Source organism: Dioscorea cayenensis, chromosome 19 (genome assembly GCF_009730915.1).
Source record: "Dioscorea cayenensis subsp. rotundata cultivar TDr96_F1 chromosome 19, TDr96_F1_v2_PseudoChromosome.rev07_lg8_w22 25.fasta, whole genome shotgun sequence".
Taxonomy (NCBI): domain Eukaryota; kingdom Viridiplantae; phylum Streptophyta; class Magnoliopsida; order Dioscoreales; family Dioscoreaceae; genus Dioscorea; species Dioscorea cayenensis.
Window position 1 is genome coordinate 17,576,610 of NC_052489.1, and position 19,747 is coordinate 17,596,356.

The 19,747-nt window shown below is 33.3% G+C and overlaps 1 protein-coding gene and 1 long non-coding RNA gene across 2 annotated transcripts; both read left to right on the forward strand.

Annotated features, from left to right (window-relative positions):
* The first annotated feature begins 957 nt into the window (after positions 1–957).
* On the forward strand, positions 958–9,212 carry LOC120249913 (phenylalanine--tRNA ligase beta subunit, cytoplasmic). Its single transcript, XM_039258621.1, has 19 exons — positions 958–1,211; positions 1,283–1,338; positions 1,427–1,527; positions 1,785–1,914; positions 2,018–2,133; positions 2,245–2,311; positions 3,158–3,199; positions 3,447–3,488; positions 3,708–3,784; positions 4,311–4,437; positions 4,526–4,693; positions 4,888–5,016; positions 5,134–5,244; positions 6,149–6,280; positions 6,344–6,418; positions 7,175–7,282; positions 7,936–8,022; positions 8,164–8,247; positions 8,820–9,212. The coding sequence occupies exons 1-19, from the start codon at positions 1,154–1,156 to the stop codon at positions 8,886–8,888; spliced, it is 1,779 nt and encodes a 592-aa protein (XP_039114555.1). The 5' UTR covers positions 958–1,153; the 3' UTR covers positions 8,889–9,212.
* Positions 9,213–17,296: 8,084 nt separating this feature from the next.
* Positions 17,297–19,699, forward strand: LOC120283426. Its single transcript, XR_005543276.1, has 3 exons — positions 17,297–17,517; positions 18,445–18,496; positions 19,531–19,699. It is a non-coding gene; the product is annotated as an uncharacterized LOC120283426 (long non-coding RNA).
* Positions 19,700–19,747: the final 48 nt, after the last annotated feature.

Consider the following 19,747-nt stretch of genomic DNA (forward strand, 5'->3'; position numbering starts at 1 on the left):
GCCTACTAAACCGTCATGATGACCCTTAGGTGGAATGGATACGCTCGTACAATCCGAATACCTACTAAAATCATTTCTGTTTAAACTGAAACTGTTTAAATTTAAACAGAGACATAACATTTTAAACAGAAACTTGATAAATTTAAATGGAAACATTTCTGTTTAAACAAAAAACTGTATAATTTTAAACTGAAACAGGGACATGACAAGGATAGCTAAGAAAAAACATAAGTTTTAAGCGAAAACTGGGATAATTAATCAATAATTAACTTGTACAACTATGTTTCTGTTTAAATATCATCGTTTCGATTTAAATTTGCGTTTATTTATGGAAACAATTTTCATAAATAACGAGCAAAATGTACAATAATATGCGATAGTTTGTGGCAAACATATGTAACGAATATAAGTTGTCCTCTATGCTTAGTTGGCGACGGTTTCTTTGCAAGATCTACGATTGTGTCGGCACTCGTGGTAGTGAAGTGAGTTTTTTAAAAGGTAAGCGCCTACAAAACGTTGTCCGACATGCAATGACAAAACTTCAAATTGATCTAACGAGTAAGAAAGGCCTACTAAACCGTCATGATGGCCCTGAGGTGGAACGGATACGCTCATACAATCCGAATACCTATTAAAATCATTTCTGTTTAAACAGAAACTGGTTAAATTTAAACAAAAATACAATATTTTAAACAGAAACTTGATAAATTTAAATGGAAACATTTCTGTTTAAACAAAAAACCAAAAAGAATGTAAAAATGTATGAAAAATGTTTAATATGATGTGATTGAGCGATTGTTTTTCCACCATTTTTAAGGATAAAGATGGGAATTTCATAATATGGAATTAGTGCTAATGACCTGCCGGGGGTGAAAAAGAGGTAAAATAATAAAATAAGTGAGGTATTCAAAATTCATAGGGATGTTTGGGAAGTTTTGAAATTGTTGAGGGGTAAAAGTTTTGTTTTCAAAATTGATTGTAGCCTGGGGTTTATCCCGACCAAGCACAGATCTCCCTCAAAGCCGCCGTTTTTGGGAAGAATCGGAGGGTTTCTTCACTCGGCCCGTCGGCGGCGCCGCCTTTCCTCCGGTCTACTTTCTCGCCGTCTTTGTTGCCAGATTGCGAGTTCCTCTTCTCCGATTCAAGCGCCGCCATGCCGACAGTGAGCGTCGGCAGAGATCGTCTCTTCCAGCTGTTGGGCAACGATTACAGTAAGCATTGATCTCATTTTCGATCTTTGATCCCTTTTGCTTCTCCATCTTTAACGATTGGTGATTTGCAGCTCAAGAGGAATTCGAAGCACTTTGCTTTGATTTCGGCATCGAGCTCGACGATGTGGTAGTTTTGTTGTTCTAATTCTTTCTAATTTGATTTCTAGGTATTTTTTAGGTCATGGAATTCGGGTTTGTTCCTTTTGTTTTTGTAGACTACGGAGACGGCAGTTATTAGGAAGCAGAATCATCAGGACAATGAGGAAGTGGGTGAGGATGAGGAGGTGATATACAAGATTGAGGTCCCGGCTAACAGGTATCTCCTTGTCTTGATTTGTGAGAAATTTCATGAGATTTTGAACATTTTTGTTTATGATTATGGATTCTGATTCCCAGATTTCTCAAGGTTGTTTCTTTTCATAATTTAAGATATTTTATCAGAGTACAATTTGCCACCTATTTAAATTATGGATTTCAAAATTAGAAGCTTGACGTGAATTTTGGTTTCAAATGGTGTTGAGTTCATTGCTTGTGGTTTCTTGTGACTTTAGGGTTCTGTTGATGATGAAACAGGTATGACCTTCTCTGCCTTGAAGGACTTGCACGTGCTCTTCGTATTTATCTGGGAAAGGATGGCATACCGGTGTACAGATTGTCTAATATCAAGCGTGAGAACTTGACCAAAATTCATGTTAAACCAGAGGTAATTATTGAATAATAATGCCTATTTTTGTTTTGGATTTTGTCTTGAATTGGCATATTATCATTTTTCTGAATGCTGATAAAATATTTTGTATGTGCGACAGACTGCATTGGTTCGACCCTTTGTTGTTTGTGCCATTCTACGGGGAATAACTTTTGATGAAGCAAGATATGATAGCTTTATAGACCTTCAGGACAAGCTGCATCAGAATATATGCCGGTACCTTGTCAATCCTGAAGCTTGTATTTTCTACAGCGTTGGAGAGATCTGAGAAAGCACCTGTGGAAGATTATAATTTGTTGACATCATGATTCCTTTTAATAATAACAGGAAAAGATCTCTAGTTGCTATTGGAACACATGATCTCGACACAATACAGGGTCCCTTCTCATATGAGGTAAGCTATAGTATAGTATGATCATTCCATTCTCTATTTCTCTTCTATCCTAGATAAGCAAATTTTTTTGATGAAGATCTTTGAGTGCCACAAAATGATTCTTATTAAATTTTAAAGAAACATATTATTGTTTGTAGTTTGAACTTTTAACATATTTCCAAAGAATAGCAGAACACTAGTGATAGGCTCTTATGGATAATCATCTGTCAGTTTGGAATACTAAAAGTTCATGAGATAATCACCTCTCCCTTACATGGCTGAATTATCTATTCATATGTGAAGATGAAATATCAACTTTGGCATGGCGCCTTGTCTGGTTGATTGAACTTTAAGTGATTTTTTCAGGTCTAGCCTCATTGATTGTTTTGTGTTTACATTTAGGGTAACATTATGATTGAGGATTTTCATGCTAAGAATGTGAAATCATCTTGTTTGTTGTATTGGAGGTACAAAAATTAGCACGTAATTCTTGATCAAGGAGTTTTAAATAATTTGAAAGTTATGCAATGATCTTTTTAATCCTATGATTGGCTCATATGCATTAATTGGAGTTGTCGTGAAGAAACCCTGATGACATACTTGACATATGGTAGTCCTGATTTTACGTTTGAAGATATCTTCTTGAAAATATTATGCGATTGAAATCAATTGTGATTATCTTTTTATTACTCATTATTTCTTTTATCCAATTGCTTTTAGCCTTTTACAGTTGAAATATGAAAGCAGTACCATTCAAGTTTATTTAAATGTAATTTGTAAACTTCTGTTTTTTTTTTTTTAATTTTGATTTGAGCTAGTCTAAGTCTAATTGTGTTTTTATATTGTGCTGTTTAATTTCTTTTTCAGGCCCAGTCACCTGAACAGATAAAATTTGTGCCTTTGAAGCAGGTTGACAAATGATCTCTTGTATTTGGCTGAACTTTCCCTATCTTATGTGGTGAATATTGCATGGCCATATGTCAGACCTTTTATAAGCTTTTGACACTTTGTGCTCCACATTAGCAGATTAATACATTGATAGGCATCATGCAGTTAATTTTTATATTATCATGCATTGTTATTCTAATTTGTCGTGAATGTCACAGAAATTCCTCCTTACAAAGAGAAGCACAACTTATGTACTTTGTTTTGTTAGGTGCGCAGCTTCACAGCAGATGAACTTATGGAATATTACAAAGTAAGTGCTCATGAGTTCCTTCTTTATTTAAGAAAAAGCATGGCATCTGTTTGTTTGGTCCTCCTGGGACAATATTGATATGCCTAGATCTTTCCACTTTACCATATGTGTTTTTTTTTATATTTCTTATCATCTTATAATTTCAGTGATTGAAGGAAAACATCAATTTAATCTCTTATATTTTCCTTAATGGAACATTTTTAAATATATGTTTTGCAGACAGATAACAAATTGAAGGCTTTCTTACATATAATTAAGAATTCCCCAGTGTACCCTGTTATCTATGACAGCAACAGGTGAGAAACCCATATTTGTTGCAACGTATTTGTTTTCCTTTTACTTTACTTTCCTGTTATTTTTAAAGACTTTAGGAATGTACTACGTAAGTCCTTCAAGTTATTAATTATGGGTTTATTTTTTGTATGGTTTACTTTGTGAATTTTCTCTTGAGGCAGATTGTCTGGCTCCACATTTTGTGACCTGGCCAACTTTTAAATTACATCATTCATACTTGTAGTGTAACACTATAATATGCATTATTTTCCATTTCCATGTAAGTTATAATAGTTTTTCTTGATTTAGCAGTTGTTGATTATTGTGAATTTTTTTTTTACCATCAGAACCATTACAAATTGTAAAATTGTAAACAAGATTAATTGTGGAAGTTGTTAGTAAATTGCTATTTCTTGAGGATTAGCGCTCTGTTTTAGTATGTTTAGTTGTCTACATGGATTTTAAAACCTATGATTGCCATCATGTACTTTGTGTCTGTTCTTGCTAATTTAGTTATCTGCTCTCACAAGCACATTATCTTGACTGCAGAACGGTTTTATCACTACCTCCAATTATTAATGGTGCACATTCAGCAATCAGTTTGCAAACAAGAAATGTATTCATTGAATGCACAGCTACTGATCTAACAAAGGCAAAAATTGTTCTAAATATGATGGTAAGAAAGATTTTATAATTACTAGTCAAAGCTTTGATGTGAAAATAATTGACTGTCTTATGTAGAATTCTTGTGGTCAATTTCATAGGTGACAATGTTTTCGGAGTATTGCCAAGAAAAGTTCGAAGTTGAACCTGTTGCGGTTGTACACTCTGATGGAAGTACAAGCATTTATCCTGATCTTTCAATTACTAACATGAAGGTTGACCTTTCAGATATTAGTGGTTCAATAGGAGTTTCATTGCCAGAACAGGAGGTGCCATTTGCTGCTTGAGTGTTTCTATCTTTTATTTTGTATGCTATGACAAGTTGATACTTTCACACATGCTAATTCTATCTATATTTCAGGTGTAAGGGGACATTTACACATATATGCATATATATATATATATATATATATATATATATTGTTGTGATGCTTGATGGAACATATGTTCTTGCAAATAACAGGTCATTCACTTATTGAAGAAAATGCAACTGCAAACTGAAGAGTCATTATCTCAGAGTGGAAAGTCTAGTATTATTGTTTCTATACCTCCCACTAGAAGTGATATTCTTCATCCCCGTGATGTCATGGAGGTACTGTCTATGTTCATTGACTAGTGGGCTTTGTTAATATTTCCAAGCTAATCGCGCCACATCTTTGTATTCTATATTGTGGTAACCATCCTTTCATTTTTTTAATGTTTATAAAAGGACGTTGCTATTGCTTATGGGTATAACAACATTCCAAAATCAAAGCCTAAATGTTTGACAACGGGAGGGTGGCAACCATTGAACAGATTTTCTGATAAGATCCGAGCAGAGGTACAGTTGTATCATTCATGATTTTTTCATAGTCATTAGTTGGATATGGGGTTCTTTAATAGTTAACTAGGTTTTCATTTAATAGTTTTAGAAGGAAAGAGTGTTAATTTTTTTTTCCTTTGTTACACACCCTCAATTTACTTGTTTCCAATGGAAAGAATGTTTCAGTTTTCTTGTTCTTGGTTACATATTCTATATTTACTTATTTCTGATGGAAAAAATGTTCAGTTTTTTGTCCATTGTCACATATCCTGTTTTTTGTAGCATTATAATGACTTTAACATGTTTGAGCACCACTGTGTGTTCTGATAGGGGGCATGGATATTACTCATTATTTTGGATGGTCATTTATGCTTTTATTTCTTTTTGTTTGGGAACTTGTTTGTATCTAAATGTACTTCAGCTTGATTTTCTGAACTTGTGTTTCAAAGCACAATAATTTTCCTGTTCTGCTTTTTGAATCACGTCTTGGGTTGCAAACAGTGAATCAATTTTAGATTACTCTGGTTGGCATGCTATGAATATTAATTGGTAGTTTGAAACTTCATTAGCTTGCCAAGGTACTGTGAAATAGAAAGCATGGTCATCAATTTCTTCTTTGATGTTCATCCCTAATTATAATATTACCAGGTGGGTGTCATGAGATTCTTAGGTCTGAATTTGAATTTGTTGATACACCATTCATTCTAGTTATTCAAGAGTAACAAGGGCTAAGAATATTTTTTATTAAGCCATGTAAGCCATGATATTCATGGACTTTTTAGGTTATTCTTGGGCATGTTTTATGTACTCACCAATAACTAACTTGATCTTGATTTGCTGAAGAGAATTATTATTTATCTATTTCTCTTGTTAATTTTTGCCTATGCTTTTTTCCCCATTCTAAGAAGGTTTCACTTTGTAGGTTTCTAGGGCTGGTTATTTGGAGGTGTTGACATGGATTTTGTGCTCACATGAAGAAAACTTTAGTATGTTGAAGCGAGTGGATGCGGGGAATGCAGTCATCATTGCAAATCCTCGTTCATCTGAATTTCAGGTATGCTACTTACCTCCTTCATATAACTATCAATTTTAGATATCTAACTTGCCATGTTCTCAGGTTGTTCGGAATAGTCTGATGTCGGGGTTATTAAAAACCCTAAGGCACAACAAGGATCACGCAAAGCCCATTAAGGTATCCCACAGAATGAGCCTTCTTCTACATTTACTTTAACAGTTGCAGATGATTTTAACTTGTCTGTTTATAACTGTGAATTTACACTCTGTTGATCTTTACCTTTATTTAGTAAAGCGATATTGAATATAATTTTTATAAAGGCATCCAAATTTTTTCATGGGAGTAAATGCCCTTCCAAAATCTGACTTATATATTTTCCAATATTATAGCCATATGGATTAGTTTTTTCTTGTCATTTGTAAGAACTTGCTACCCACATTACATGGATTTGGCTGCAACATTCTACCTGCACAGGTCCCACATTATAGTGATCCTCTTTTGCTGTAAGAATGGTGAGCAGGCCCATACTTAATTGTAAGCAGAGACATTTAATCTGACTTAAGGGTTTACAGCTTTTCATAAATGACATAGAACTATGAGACCTTATAGTTTGCTTTCGTCTCAATAGCATGAATAATTTTGTTGAAACTGAAGGATGTGATACTGCCTTTGGCTTTAAGAACATATTTCCATGAAACTAATGGAAAATGCTTTTGTGCGATGGCTTATTGAGACACTTCCTCTCCTATGTGTGAAGTGTAAGTCTTGCTTAATGTGGGTTTGAATAACTAATTTTTTTTACAATGTGAACTTTATTTGGTTTAGCTTTATGGGCATGCTCTAAGAGCTTTTTGGCACATATTAGCACTGTATGTTACTTTCATTATCAAAGTCAACTTTTTGGTTCTCATGCTACATTGTGTTATGAAATAGATATTTGAAGTGGGTGATGTTGTTATAATTGATGAATCCAATGATGTTGGTGCGGCAAATAATCGTCGACTTGCAGCATTGTACTGCAATGTATACTCCGGATTTGAGGTATGATTTGTATGGTGTACACCTTATAAAAAGGGACGAATTCTTAATGTCCAAACATGCTACATATAGTTCCTCTGTTGGTTTGGGTTATTCCTTTGCTTTTTTATTCTATGTGCCTAGCATTTGTGCTTGACGAATGGATCAATTGCATATTTAATTGAACCATAGAAACATCCAAGCAAACCAATAATTGTATAATATGATCCCTTCGTTATTAAGCATTCCTGATGTTGTGAGGATCTATTCTGTTTTTAACAGATGGTTGAGCCATTTCTAGTTAACACTTCCCATTTTAGGTAGTACAAAATTCTTAAAGTTGGCTACATTTAACTTTATGCTTAAAATGTAAAAGGGCATATATGTAATTTGACTTTTTTAAACTTTGTAACTTTGCTAAATTGCTTTTGGTGAGCACTATGTGATTGTTTTTTCCTATTACAATTAGTGGTTTTAATGCAACCAATATGGGATTCTTAGCCTTGGTTACTATGTATAGCAAAAATGCAACATTTACTTTAATATAATTTGATGGTGATTATTTATTAGTTTCTTAATTTTGGATGATTAAGCTCATCTGTCAATTTCACGGCTTGTTTACCTTTTCCAGGGTGATTATTAGTCCAAGTTTCTTTAAATATTTTCACATTTTGCAGGAAATTATGGGCTTGGTTGAGAGAATAATGACAATTGTGGCTAAACCTCATGCAAGATCGACAGAGCATTACTATGAACCTTCAAATGTAAGGAGTTGCTCCTTTATATTGTGATTCATTATGTCATGTATCTGATGGGCATAAATTTTTTACAATTTTATCTTTGTAAATGTTCAAAAGCACTAAAAACTCTCTTGTGATTATTGCATACGTTCTTGGTATTTGAAGCTAGCTGAATTCTTCCCCAATAGACAATGTAGCATCGGTTTCAAGGGCAAAAAGATTGGCAACTTTGGCATTGTTCATCCAGAGGTAGTTTATTCAAATCCATCTTTCATTCACCTATCTGAAATTTTATTAGTCCCTCTGTTTGATTTTTGGAAATCTGTAACATAGATGAATTCTTTATGAATTTTTTTTTTTATCTTGGTATCCTGTTCTAATAAATGAGAAATCTTGGATGCTCATGATGAATCAAATGCTAGACTTTGTATGTGGGTGATTTGCATTTGAAAAAAAAAAAACTGTCTGGGGCTCTGAGTTAAAATTACAGGCACAGTTTTCAGAAGAGTATTCTCTGTCCTAGCTTTCTATTTGTCACCTTTAACTTTTTACACTAATTCTGTTTAAAGATGTGAACCAAGTCCTATCAAATTTTTGAAATTTGTACACCAGCACAAATATCAACTAAAAGGTTGTCTTAATTTGTTTTTGTTTATATTTTCATCAATAAAGAGTTTCTTTAGCCACAGATTGGTCTTCATGCTTCTTAAGATTTTGACTGTGTTTAAATTCAAGCATGCTGTTATATCACATTTTGTTTAACCAAAAGAACTCTGTATGTTTTTCATGTGACTAATGATTTTATATTTATATCTTTTCAGGTTTTGTCCGAGTTCAAAATACAGGACCCTTGCTCATTTCTTGAGATTGACATCCAGTCCTTGCTATGAAGTCTCGGAAATTATGCAGCATATAAATGCTCACCCTGTTTTACACTTGATACCCATTAGAAGGGAAGATAGTTGTTCTATTTTGTCAAATTTATTGCAGGATGTCAGTTAAAAATATCGATTCAAGCACTTTCTTATTGGTCATGCTCAAGTGCAAAGGAGACTGATTGCCAACTAGTCGGTTGTCTTTAAGAACTCAGAACCACATGGGATTAGCTTTACAGTCCCATTTAGTTTAATTTTGTTCTCCATATTGACCATTTCCGAAAGCATATTTCATAGCTGCAATTTCTATTCCTTAAACAATCATTTTTCTTGTTGATACCTTTTTAGAGTTTTTACTTATTAGGTATTTCTGTTATTTACAAACAGTTATGATTGGAACCAGGAATAACAACCCAAGCTAATGTGCATCATGTAAATCATATTAAGCTTTTGATAATATAGAACAAGAAAGACCACTTTTTATGACAGTGAAGATAGCATAGCAGCAATAAGAAATTGATTAAAAGACTTTCCAAAAGTCTTAAATGAGGTGTTCGGAAAAGTATTTTGCTGTTATTTTTCATTAACTTTGATCATTGAGTCAGAAAGGTAAACCTGTTACAGGACCTCTAGTGGCGGTATGTATTTTAGACATATAATACGACATTAAAATAATATGTAGAAATTTTTTTTATAAAACTTATAAATCCTTTTTATTTTATTTTATGTTATTTTGTTTATTTATTTATTTTTGATAAAACCTAAGTTAACTGCGTTTTTGCTTAGTCCGAACAACCTTATTAGGATTTGAAATATTTCGTTGGAGGATGGGATGATAAGCAAGGTTGTTAGACCCGGACCGGCCCGGCCGGTTCAATCGGAAAAACCGGGAACCGGCCATGTGGCCGGCTCGGGTATACCCCATTGACCCGGGTATTAAAAAATCCGGTGTTAACCTGGTGACCCGGGCAGTTCAATCGGGAACTGGTTGACCCGGCCAGGTCAATCGGGTCACAATGTTTAATTTTTTTTTTTTATAATATTTAATAATTTATTATTATTTTCTCATTAGAAACCACAAAATCGTGTATATTTATTAATATTAATTTATAATTTATAATCAATAAATAGAATTACAATATATATATATATCATAAACATACCAACAAAAATTAACATTTAAAAATAAAATATATTAATGTGTTATGTAAATACTTTCTAAAAATTTAATTTATTAAAAAAATAAAACAATAAATGAGTGTAATTTTATTATAAAAATATAAAATTAAAGTATTTTAATTAAATAAAAAATATAAAAAAATTTAAAACAAAATAAAAACTCAATTGAGATATAAGAATTAGTGAATTAATTTCTTATTTATTTAAAAAAAATCAACCAATAAACAAATAAATAAATAAATAACACCGAGAGAAGTTCGATAATTATATATTAATATATTAAATTTGTAAATATTTAAAAAATGTAAAAATAAATGACATAATTAGAAAACTCTATTGTATATAAGGTCATTTATCAATTTAAATATCAAATTTGAGTAGATTTTTATAATATAATTATGGGTTTAATATTATATTTGCTCATTATTAATTATTATAATATTTTTTATATTTAATTATTGACCCCGGTTCAACCCCGGTTCGACCCGGTCAAACCCATTGACCCCTGGGCTTAGCCGGGTCATTGCCCGGGCGGGGTCTGATAACTTTGATGATAAGTAGATTTGTCTAGTAAATAATTAAACAGAGGAGGGTATAAATATTAAGAACACTAATACCAAATTCAATACGATAGAGTGGGTTGATGTTTTGTTAGCCTATTTGGTTTGTATCTTTATTTCTATTTTAACCCATCTCTGATGGTTGTCTTTGTTTTGTGTTTAAACTTAAGCTGTATATATCTATAGATCTATTCATGACATGTATAATTAAAATATACGGCAAATACCTGGAATTTGATCTTTTAGCTTGCCCCTTCAGAAGTGCGCAGGCAAGCTTGAACTAGAATTTACTATAGATAGTAATTAACAGTCAATAATTTTTTAAATAAATTAACATAAATAAATTAACATAAAAGAATTACTTTTGAACTGTGCGTGGCTAGAGATAAAGTCAGAATGACAGAGAGAATTCAGATAAGGGCGCTCATTGGTTAAGAAGGCCCGCTAGACCCGGTCTGACGGGTAGCTGAGCTGGTTAACAGTGTCGGCGGACTTGGCGGGTCACGAATCTGGCTTGGGGCACATCCTTGAACCGGTGGGCTGGGCTGAAATCCATAGGTTCATGGGTCGCCGGTCATTTATTTATTTATTTTCTAAAAAAATTATAAAATGTATTTCAAAAAATAATGAAAAATGTAAAATAATAACAAATAAATTAGGTTGACTATGACTGTTTGTACAGGTGCCGTACATTTTTTTTCTTTGGGAGTAAATGTGAATGATATGATTCTCATTTATCATTGATATCTTTCATTGAAAAAATAATATCAATCAAAAATCTATTGTTGGGTGGGTAATGGTAAAAAAATACACAAAATGGTTGTTAAAAGGGTTTTGGTTTTAAATTAACGTGTTTATGCTATTACATAGCATTGAAATTATGCTGTTTTGTATACCAATATTTTTCTATACAAATAATTTGGTATAAATTCTATTCATTCTATAGCAATCATCTGTAGATATTTTATTTTTCATGTACATATTATTTTTTCTAACCCTCTTGTTTCGTTTTTCTACTATACCATAGCTTCAATGAACTCACCTGATTAGCCTGCTTTTTTTCAAATCTCAACCACCAATCCTAATCATAAAGTAGTGTTAGGGCAGTTGGCTAGAGTGTCAAAAGTATTTGATAGTGGTCATGGGTTCATACTCTATGTGAAGCATATTAGGATTTTAATAGTTTTTTAACTAATAAAAAAATCCAACTCATCAAATTGACTAGGTCAAACCGGTGTGTTTTTTAACTAATAAAAAAATCCAACTCATCAAATTGACTAGGTCAAACCGGTGTGTTTGACCAACTTGGGTGACTTGTTGATCAACTTGCCGGGTTATGGGTTGGGGAGACCCCAGGTAATCGGGTCCACTACAATGCAAGCTAATCTGGGCTAGGTCAATTTTGACTCCTGTCTTTCCCCCAATTTGGCTCAAGTTTTTCAAACTTACATTTATTTACTTATTTATTTATTATTAACAGAATTTTTTTGTGATTAAAATTATATATATTTATTAATGAATAATTAATATTTATTAACAATGAGTATTTTTAATCTTGATTAAGGGTTATATTTAGGTTTTTAATTGAATCTGGTAAACATAGTTAAAGTTATCCCAAATTATCGACGTGTGGTGGCTGGTGTAGGTAAGACTTTAGTTTAGAATATATTTTTTTTTTTTTTCAATTTTGGTCTCCCCCAAAAAGTATTCTTGTTTATAGTCAAAGTGCTGGTGTCAATTGTCAATGTGACAGATAGACATAACATAGACTTTGAACGTCAGGGAAGACCCAACTGCCAACCTAGCCTCAAACTTGGGGTATATATGTATATTAAAATTATTAATGTTGATAAAAATTATTAAATAAAAAAAAATAATCTTTGAATTTTAAGTGTGATTTTATTGTAAGAAACATTTTGGGAAATACTTTGTTTCAAAGGTTATGAAAAAACACGAAGAACGATGATTAAAATACCGTTGTTTTAAGTGTGAAAAACCTGAAGAAAATTAATCTTTGAAATGTCATATATATGAAAGTATTTATAATAAAATTTAAAAAATTAAGAAAATGATGATACATAAAATTCCATTAATTTTTTATAACGTTAAATATGGAATATTTTTCATCATTTTAATTAATTTAATTTGGCAGATTTTAAGTTGTAAATTATTTTTATTTTCAAATAAGTATATATATATATTTGCTGATTTTTAAATTTGTTTTTATTAAATCCATGTTACGACGATTTCGATAAATTTTTTTTAAAACAAAGTCAAATAACTAGATATGAAATTGATTTAGCTATATTAGTTCAAATTGGCTAAAGTAACCCATATTATTCAATTAAAAGATTAGCATACTATCAATGGTGGTACCAGGGGCTTTAGCCACCCCAGTTCTAGTGATCACTGTAGCAAAAGTACTGAAACAAAATAATTTAGATTTGTAAACCAATTAGTTATTGTTGGTGTTGCCAAAGACAATCGGATTGTAAGTGTATGTTACAATGATTGTTAATACCGTCTGAGCATCATGAAAAAAGAGAGACCAACTTCGACAACATCACCATGAATGTTAGTTGAGCAATTGGAAAGGAGAGACATAGTTAGTGGCAGAGGGAAAAATTCAAGAATCCAGCTTAGCACGACCAGAGGATACTCGTTGGGGATCACATTACACTACAATTCTTCGGCTAATCTCTATGTGGACTTCAGTGTTAGAGGTACTCCAAAATTTGCATGATGATGGTGTTTCTTATGATAATAGAGGTATAGTGGCAAGTTTGATTGAAAAAATGGAGAATTATCAGTTTGTATTTGTTATGAACTTTATTAAGTGTTTATTAGGAATAACGAATGAATTATCACTTGCTTTACATCAAAAAAATAATAATATTGTTCAAGTGATGTATTTGATTAAAGTCGTAAGAGCTCGGCTTCAAGACCTTAAAGAGACAGGATGGGAGGAATTTTTGGAGGAGTTAGCTATTTTTTGCGAGGGAAACTCGATCCCGGTGCTTAATATGGAGGATAATATAAGAATTTGCGGTCGTTCTAGGTAGGATGGGCAAGTTATTACTCACTTTCACCATTATCGCGTCGAAATTTTTTGTAAAGTTATTATTTTATATGTTTATTATGTTTTCATAAATCCCATTGATTTTTTTTTTTAGTTTTTGTTACTGATTTTATTATTTATTGTAATATTAGGTTATTGATTTGGTAGCACAATAAATGCAAAATCATTTCTCAAAAACTATTAGAGTTATTTCTTCTTGTGTCATGCCTTGATCCAAGGGACATATTTTCCAAATTCAACATCCATAAACTACTCCGGCTTACAGAGCTTTATCCTTAAGACTTTACTATGACTGAAAGCATGATACTTAAGGATTAACTTGCCACTTTTATTTATGATGTGCGGTGATGAGTGTCCCGCAAGTGCACGGGGTCGTCAAGTAATACCTCTTGTGCGAGCACGAGAGGGTCATATTCCCTGGGCCCAAGGAGCTACCCTTACTTCCTTTTCACTCGTTGTCTAACCTACAAATCACTTGATGCTTAAGGCTACTAATAAAAATAAAACTAAGCGAGTAATTGTGAAAGACCGATTAAGAAAGTGGAAATCAAGAAATGAGGGAGGTCACGGATGTGGATCCCCCCGGGGTTACTAAGGATTAGAAGAATGCTAGAAGTGCTAAGCACGTGGTGGTTCAGGCCAAGAGAGATCCAAAGATAGATCATCCCGATGGTCACGGTAATGATCCCTAATCCCATACAAGTATTGGTACGGAATCTCTTCCGTCCAAATCCTCCTACGATTGCAATTCACACAGGGAAATCTCTCATTATGGCCGAAACTCAACTTAGGTCCAGCCCTAATGGTTGAAGGGGTATGAGACACCCGATGGTCACGACGTGCTCATACATACATCCCCATTAAGCGAGGTGTGTCTAGTACAAGGGCGATGGTCACACACCGAGTACAACCTAGAAGTTGAAATACAGAGTTCTCATGCAAGATCAACACATAAAAGTGCACCAAGCTTAAACCATGAACAAACCACATGCATTAAGCGAATCAAAGCATTCAACAACACAAGTTCACCCCAAGGTTCACCGACATCCGGTGACCTTGGGGGTTTAGCCGCCCATATAAGAAACTACACAAGATAGGCTCATGAAAACAACTAACAAATGCATATAAAAAACTCCCTCAAACAATGAGAACAATAGGAGGAAGAGGAAGGCCGCAGATGTCTTCCACGAACGCCGCAATAGGGGCGGCTTCCCACGTCATCTCCAAGCTTCTCCAAAGGTGGAATCGATGAAGATCTTGCCCAATGACGCTTCTCCCCTCAATTTTCCCTCTCTAGATCATCGGTTGTGGCCTCAATTAGCTCCGGTAAAGTTGCCCCCGCCGAGAGCCTCCAATATTGGAAAGAGATATGATGATGGAGAAAGAAGAAGATCCCCCAAAATAAGCCCTAGCTTTACATAAAAATCATCTGCCCGAGTCACGCGGCTTGCGCGCAGGCCGCGTCGCGCCCGCGTGGCTCACTGTCTTTCCGCTCGCAAAAACCTGGGTCGGTGCTACAGTGCTACGCTACACTATTTTTTTCCTACAATGAATCGTCTGCAGTAACCGCACCGAATTCTCCAGCGGCCCACGCGGGCGGTGTGTGAGCGCGCAGTTCTCGCGAGGTTCACAACCTAATCCAAGTAGGGCCCCGGTTCCTTGCTACATAACCGCAACAGTGTTTTTGCTTCGAGAGCATGGTTTTTTGTGCTGATTTCACCACAATTACGTTCTCAAGCACAATTTAGCTTCTTTGAGGCCTGCAACAAGAAAATAACCAATCTAAGCAAAAAACGAGCACTGATTAATCTAAAATAGCATGCAAGCATATACAAAACCAACATATAAATACATACATTTAGGCTCTTATCATGCGGCGTGATGAAAATTTTGCAAATGTTAGGGACTTAGGTTGTTTTGCAAAGAAGATGGTTGAGACAAGTAAAAGTTTTATTTTTCCACTCGTTTATCGGCTTATTGAGTTGGCATTGATTCTACCAGTTGCGACAGCTAGTATTGAGAGTATGTTTTCGGCAATGAATATTGTGAAAACAAACTTGCGTAACCAAATGGGAGATGAGTGGATGAATGATAGTTTAGTTGTCTATAGGGAGGTTTTTGTAACTATTGATAATGAAGTGATTCTACAACATTTTCAAAAAAAATGCAAACTCGTCGTATACAGCTACCCTCTTTTAGTCACAAGTCTCGCAAATCCGGTATTGGTACTGGCGACAGTTCTACTTCAAGTGTGCATAAATAGTTTCTTTATGTTTTTTTTAATATGTGTATTCAAACTATGATTGTTTTAATTAAAGTTATATTATTGCAGTATTTTATATTAGAAAATTTTGTTTTGTTGGAAAATTTTATTTTATTTTATTTTTTTACACTTTGCCTTCAGCCCCCTCTATTAGTTATTTTTGGTTCCGCTATTATATATTCTCCTGATGAAACCAAATAAAAAAGAAATGCATGAACATTAATCTCACAAATGACAAATAAAATGTCAATATGTAAATGATTAAGATTTTAAAATATATATTACTGATGGTATTCAACGTAAAAATAAATAAATAAATAAATAAATTTAAAATATAATTTTTTTTAAGATGTCATAGTTGAAAAATAGCGAAATTAACTACCACCGCTGGATTGAAATAACTAAATTGTTATCACACGTGCATAGCCTCTTATAATGTCTTGAAGCTTTGGTCCGAAAAATATTGGCACGTCTTCTCCAGTGGGGACGGATAATAGTAGTAGCATTCCGTTAGCATAGAGTTCTTCTACTATTTCCTTTACAGCAAATTGTTCCCATTCTATTTTTGCCAGTAAAATTGAGGGTACATACTGGTTTTGTAAAGGAAGTCCATGGTACTGTACCCATTCAAGTCCTTCGGCTTGATTTTCATTGAGATCTATAATGATCTCTTGGAGTTCAGTCATAGTTGCATAAAACTCATCTTTTACCTTTGTGTTGATATCATTTGTACTTCTATAGGTAATCTTCCTAACCAATCTTGTCTGAAAGAGGACTTTAAATTTATTAGAATAGAGAAGGTATTTTAGTCTCTTTCCTTTATGTTGATCTGTGCTCTAATCTGTTGGATAAAAGTTCTATCCATGCCGTTTCAATTTCTTCTGTTAATAGCTTCACCTTGTTATCTAAGGTTTCTCCCCTCTATGGGAATAGTCCAGTTATTAATGCGCAAATTCTTCTGTCTATCTAGTGATATATAGGTACAACACAAGATCAGTTTCCAATTATATAGTGTAACCTATTTAATTTATGTTTTAATTTATGAAATTTTATGTTTTGATTTATGCGTCTTTCCTCTAATTGTAAATGTATATATATATGGCGGGGTTTAAAATGAATTTTAAACATTATCAACAAATACAAATTTATAGATTTGAAGAGTTTTTATCCAATCACACCCTACATGTCAGCCACGCGGAATTATTATTTTCTATTATTTTTGAAATTTTTAACTAATACAGGTGTGGACCCCGCCCTTAATTAGAGCCTGCTTAAGTTGCTAAACATGCTTACCTTCCCCTTAATCCATTATTTTGGCTTCTTGCTATGAAAAGCTTATGAAGTGAGGAAAATATGGAAGGATTCCCGGATTTAGTCCCATCCTTGTCGGCTGGCAATAATTCCTCATTTCTTTGCCTTATCTCTACCCCTTCCTTGCTTCCTTCCACCTTTAACCTCATTCTCCTCTCTTTTGAAGCCTCAAGAGTGAAGAACTTTACCGGAGCACTGTAGCGATGACGATCAAACCGGGGAGGAACTCTTCAACTCATCAACAACCTAGAGGTATTTGTTGAAAGTTGTTCACATTGTCTGGAAGATAACTTCTCTTTCATGCATGATGGTTGTTAGCTTGTTGCTTATGTTTGCATAAGGTTGTTGTTTGATTTTTTCTTTGTGCTTATCCTTGCATGAAAACCCTCTCTTTATGCATGCTGAAACTTGCTCTTGTGCCTCTTGAATATCTTTAGTTCTTGGCCTCCAAGCTACATAAAGTTTTACTCATGGAACCATCTATATGTTTATGCAATTATGCTTGAAACCCAAGCCAAAAAACCCAAGTTTTTGCTTGCCTAATGAATGTATAGTTTGTAGTTATGACATGTGTGTTGGGCATTGCAAATTTCTGCATCCTTGTGCATGACTTTCTAAGGCATTTATATTTTTTTTATTACTAGAAAAGCTAGTGAACTTGATCCTTTTCTTGAGCTTTGCATCCCTACTTGTTTGCATGGAAAACAAAAGATTAGAAGCCTCTAAGATGTGGTCCAGTGTTTAGATCCAAGTGCTTTTCAAACAAGGTTCATAATACTTCATATTTGGCCATTTCTTATAGCTGGTAGTTGGTTGCATGTCATGCTTTGATTCTATAACTATCAAGTATAGTATAGATATTTATATACATATTGACTTTTTTGCAACTTTTGAATATAGTAGTATATATATATCCACACATGTTGGTTCTGCAACCATAAATATGTGATAATATATACATGCATGCATGCATTGATTTGCTACTTGTGCTAGGAGACTTATTTCCATCCTTGTTTCTCTCATCTCATGTTCTTGTTCTTGTTAATCATTCTATGTTCCTGTTTCACATCATTGTTATTATCACTAGTATTAGTATTATGCTAGGTCTACTTGTAGACACTTTCAAACTGTTGTTGCTTTAATTAGGTATTTAAACATAGTTCGATGTCTTTATTATAGGACCACCGTGAGGCATTTATTTGGATCTCAATTGGGATTAGACTATTGTCAAGTAAGTAATCCCTTGACCCTTTGCATTTAAAATTTTGTTAATTTTAAATTTATTATTTATTTATTTATTGTTATTTCATTTCTTTAAAATTTGTTTTGAAACTATTTGTGATTATTCATTGAAATTTATGTTGGGAAATGCCATCACATTTTATTGCTTATGTCTTAGATAAATAACCCTTAGACTTAGTTAGAACATAGTATTTTTATCTTACCAATCTTTATACTTATTTGTTTTCCCTTATCTATAAAATTTTTATAATAATATTTTCTTTACCATCCAATCATACAACATGATGATTTGGAATTGAAATCTTAGTCATTCAAATAGAATTAGAGGGTTAGTAGATTTTGGGTAATTATTCATTCATTATTATTATTATTAAAATTTTTTTTTATCATTTTCTTCATGAGATATTTTAGTGGAGATTTATCTTTCATTGCCTCTTAATGTGGGAGTCTGGCAAGATTTGGAAATCTTTTGTGTATTTAGCAATTATTTTAATTATTTAATTGTTTTTATCATTTATTGTTTATTTATTTATTTACTTTATAATATTACCTTAATTTTTGGAAGATACGTGTGAAATTTCTATATTCTTGACTTTAGAATCCGTCTGAATATTTTGGTCTCCAAATGAACGATATGCAACCCTGTCAGTGGGGGGTTAAACCCTGATCTTGTCGACAAGTAATTTTGGGAAAATGAGACTGCAGTTTCGCACCGTGTCCGTTCGGTGAAATAATCAATGGCCATCTGGTATTTAGTCTCGGGTCACCAAGGGTAAATAAATGATTTCTGTTATTTTAGCTCGGGTCTGTCACCGAAGATAAACAAATGACCTTTGGCACTTACAGTGAATTTGGAGACATACTCTAGATTTTGTTATCTACGTTTCATCCTTTAGTTTTAATAATGCCTATTGGTGCTATTGATTTTTGTACAATTTTGATATTTGAACTTTTTGTTTTCAGTTTGTTTTGGATTACTTACTGGGCTGGTGAGCTCATAGATTTATTTTAAATCTTTTTCAGATCAGGAGCAGTAGACCCAAGGATCTTAGAAGGCTTCCAGTAGATGTCTTCTTTGGAATATTGTCTTATGACTTATGTCTTTGTATCAGTTGTATTGTTGTTTAAGAATCTCCTTGTAGGTCATGCTGTATTTCATTTGCCTTGTATTTGAGTTTGATTGTTAACCTTAAGTGGTACTCTTATTTGGTATTTTGTCAGTTTATTTTCTACTCCTAGT

Coding starts and splice junctions, on each gene's coding strand:
- LOC120249913 (XM_039258621.1), top strand. CDS start 1,154: ATGCCGACAGTGAGCGTCGGCAGAGATCGTCTCTTCCAGCTGTTGGGC. Junction 3,489..3,707: donor AACTTATGGAATATTACAAA/GTAAGTGCTCAT, acceptor TATGTTTTGCAG/ACAGATAACAAATTGAAGGC. Junction 4,694..4,887: donor TTTCATTGCCAGAACAGGAG/GTGCCATTTGCT, acceptor TGCAAATAACAG/GTCATTCACTTATTGAAGAA.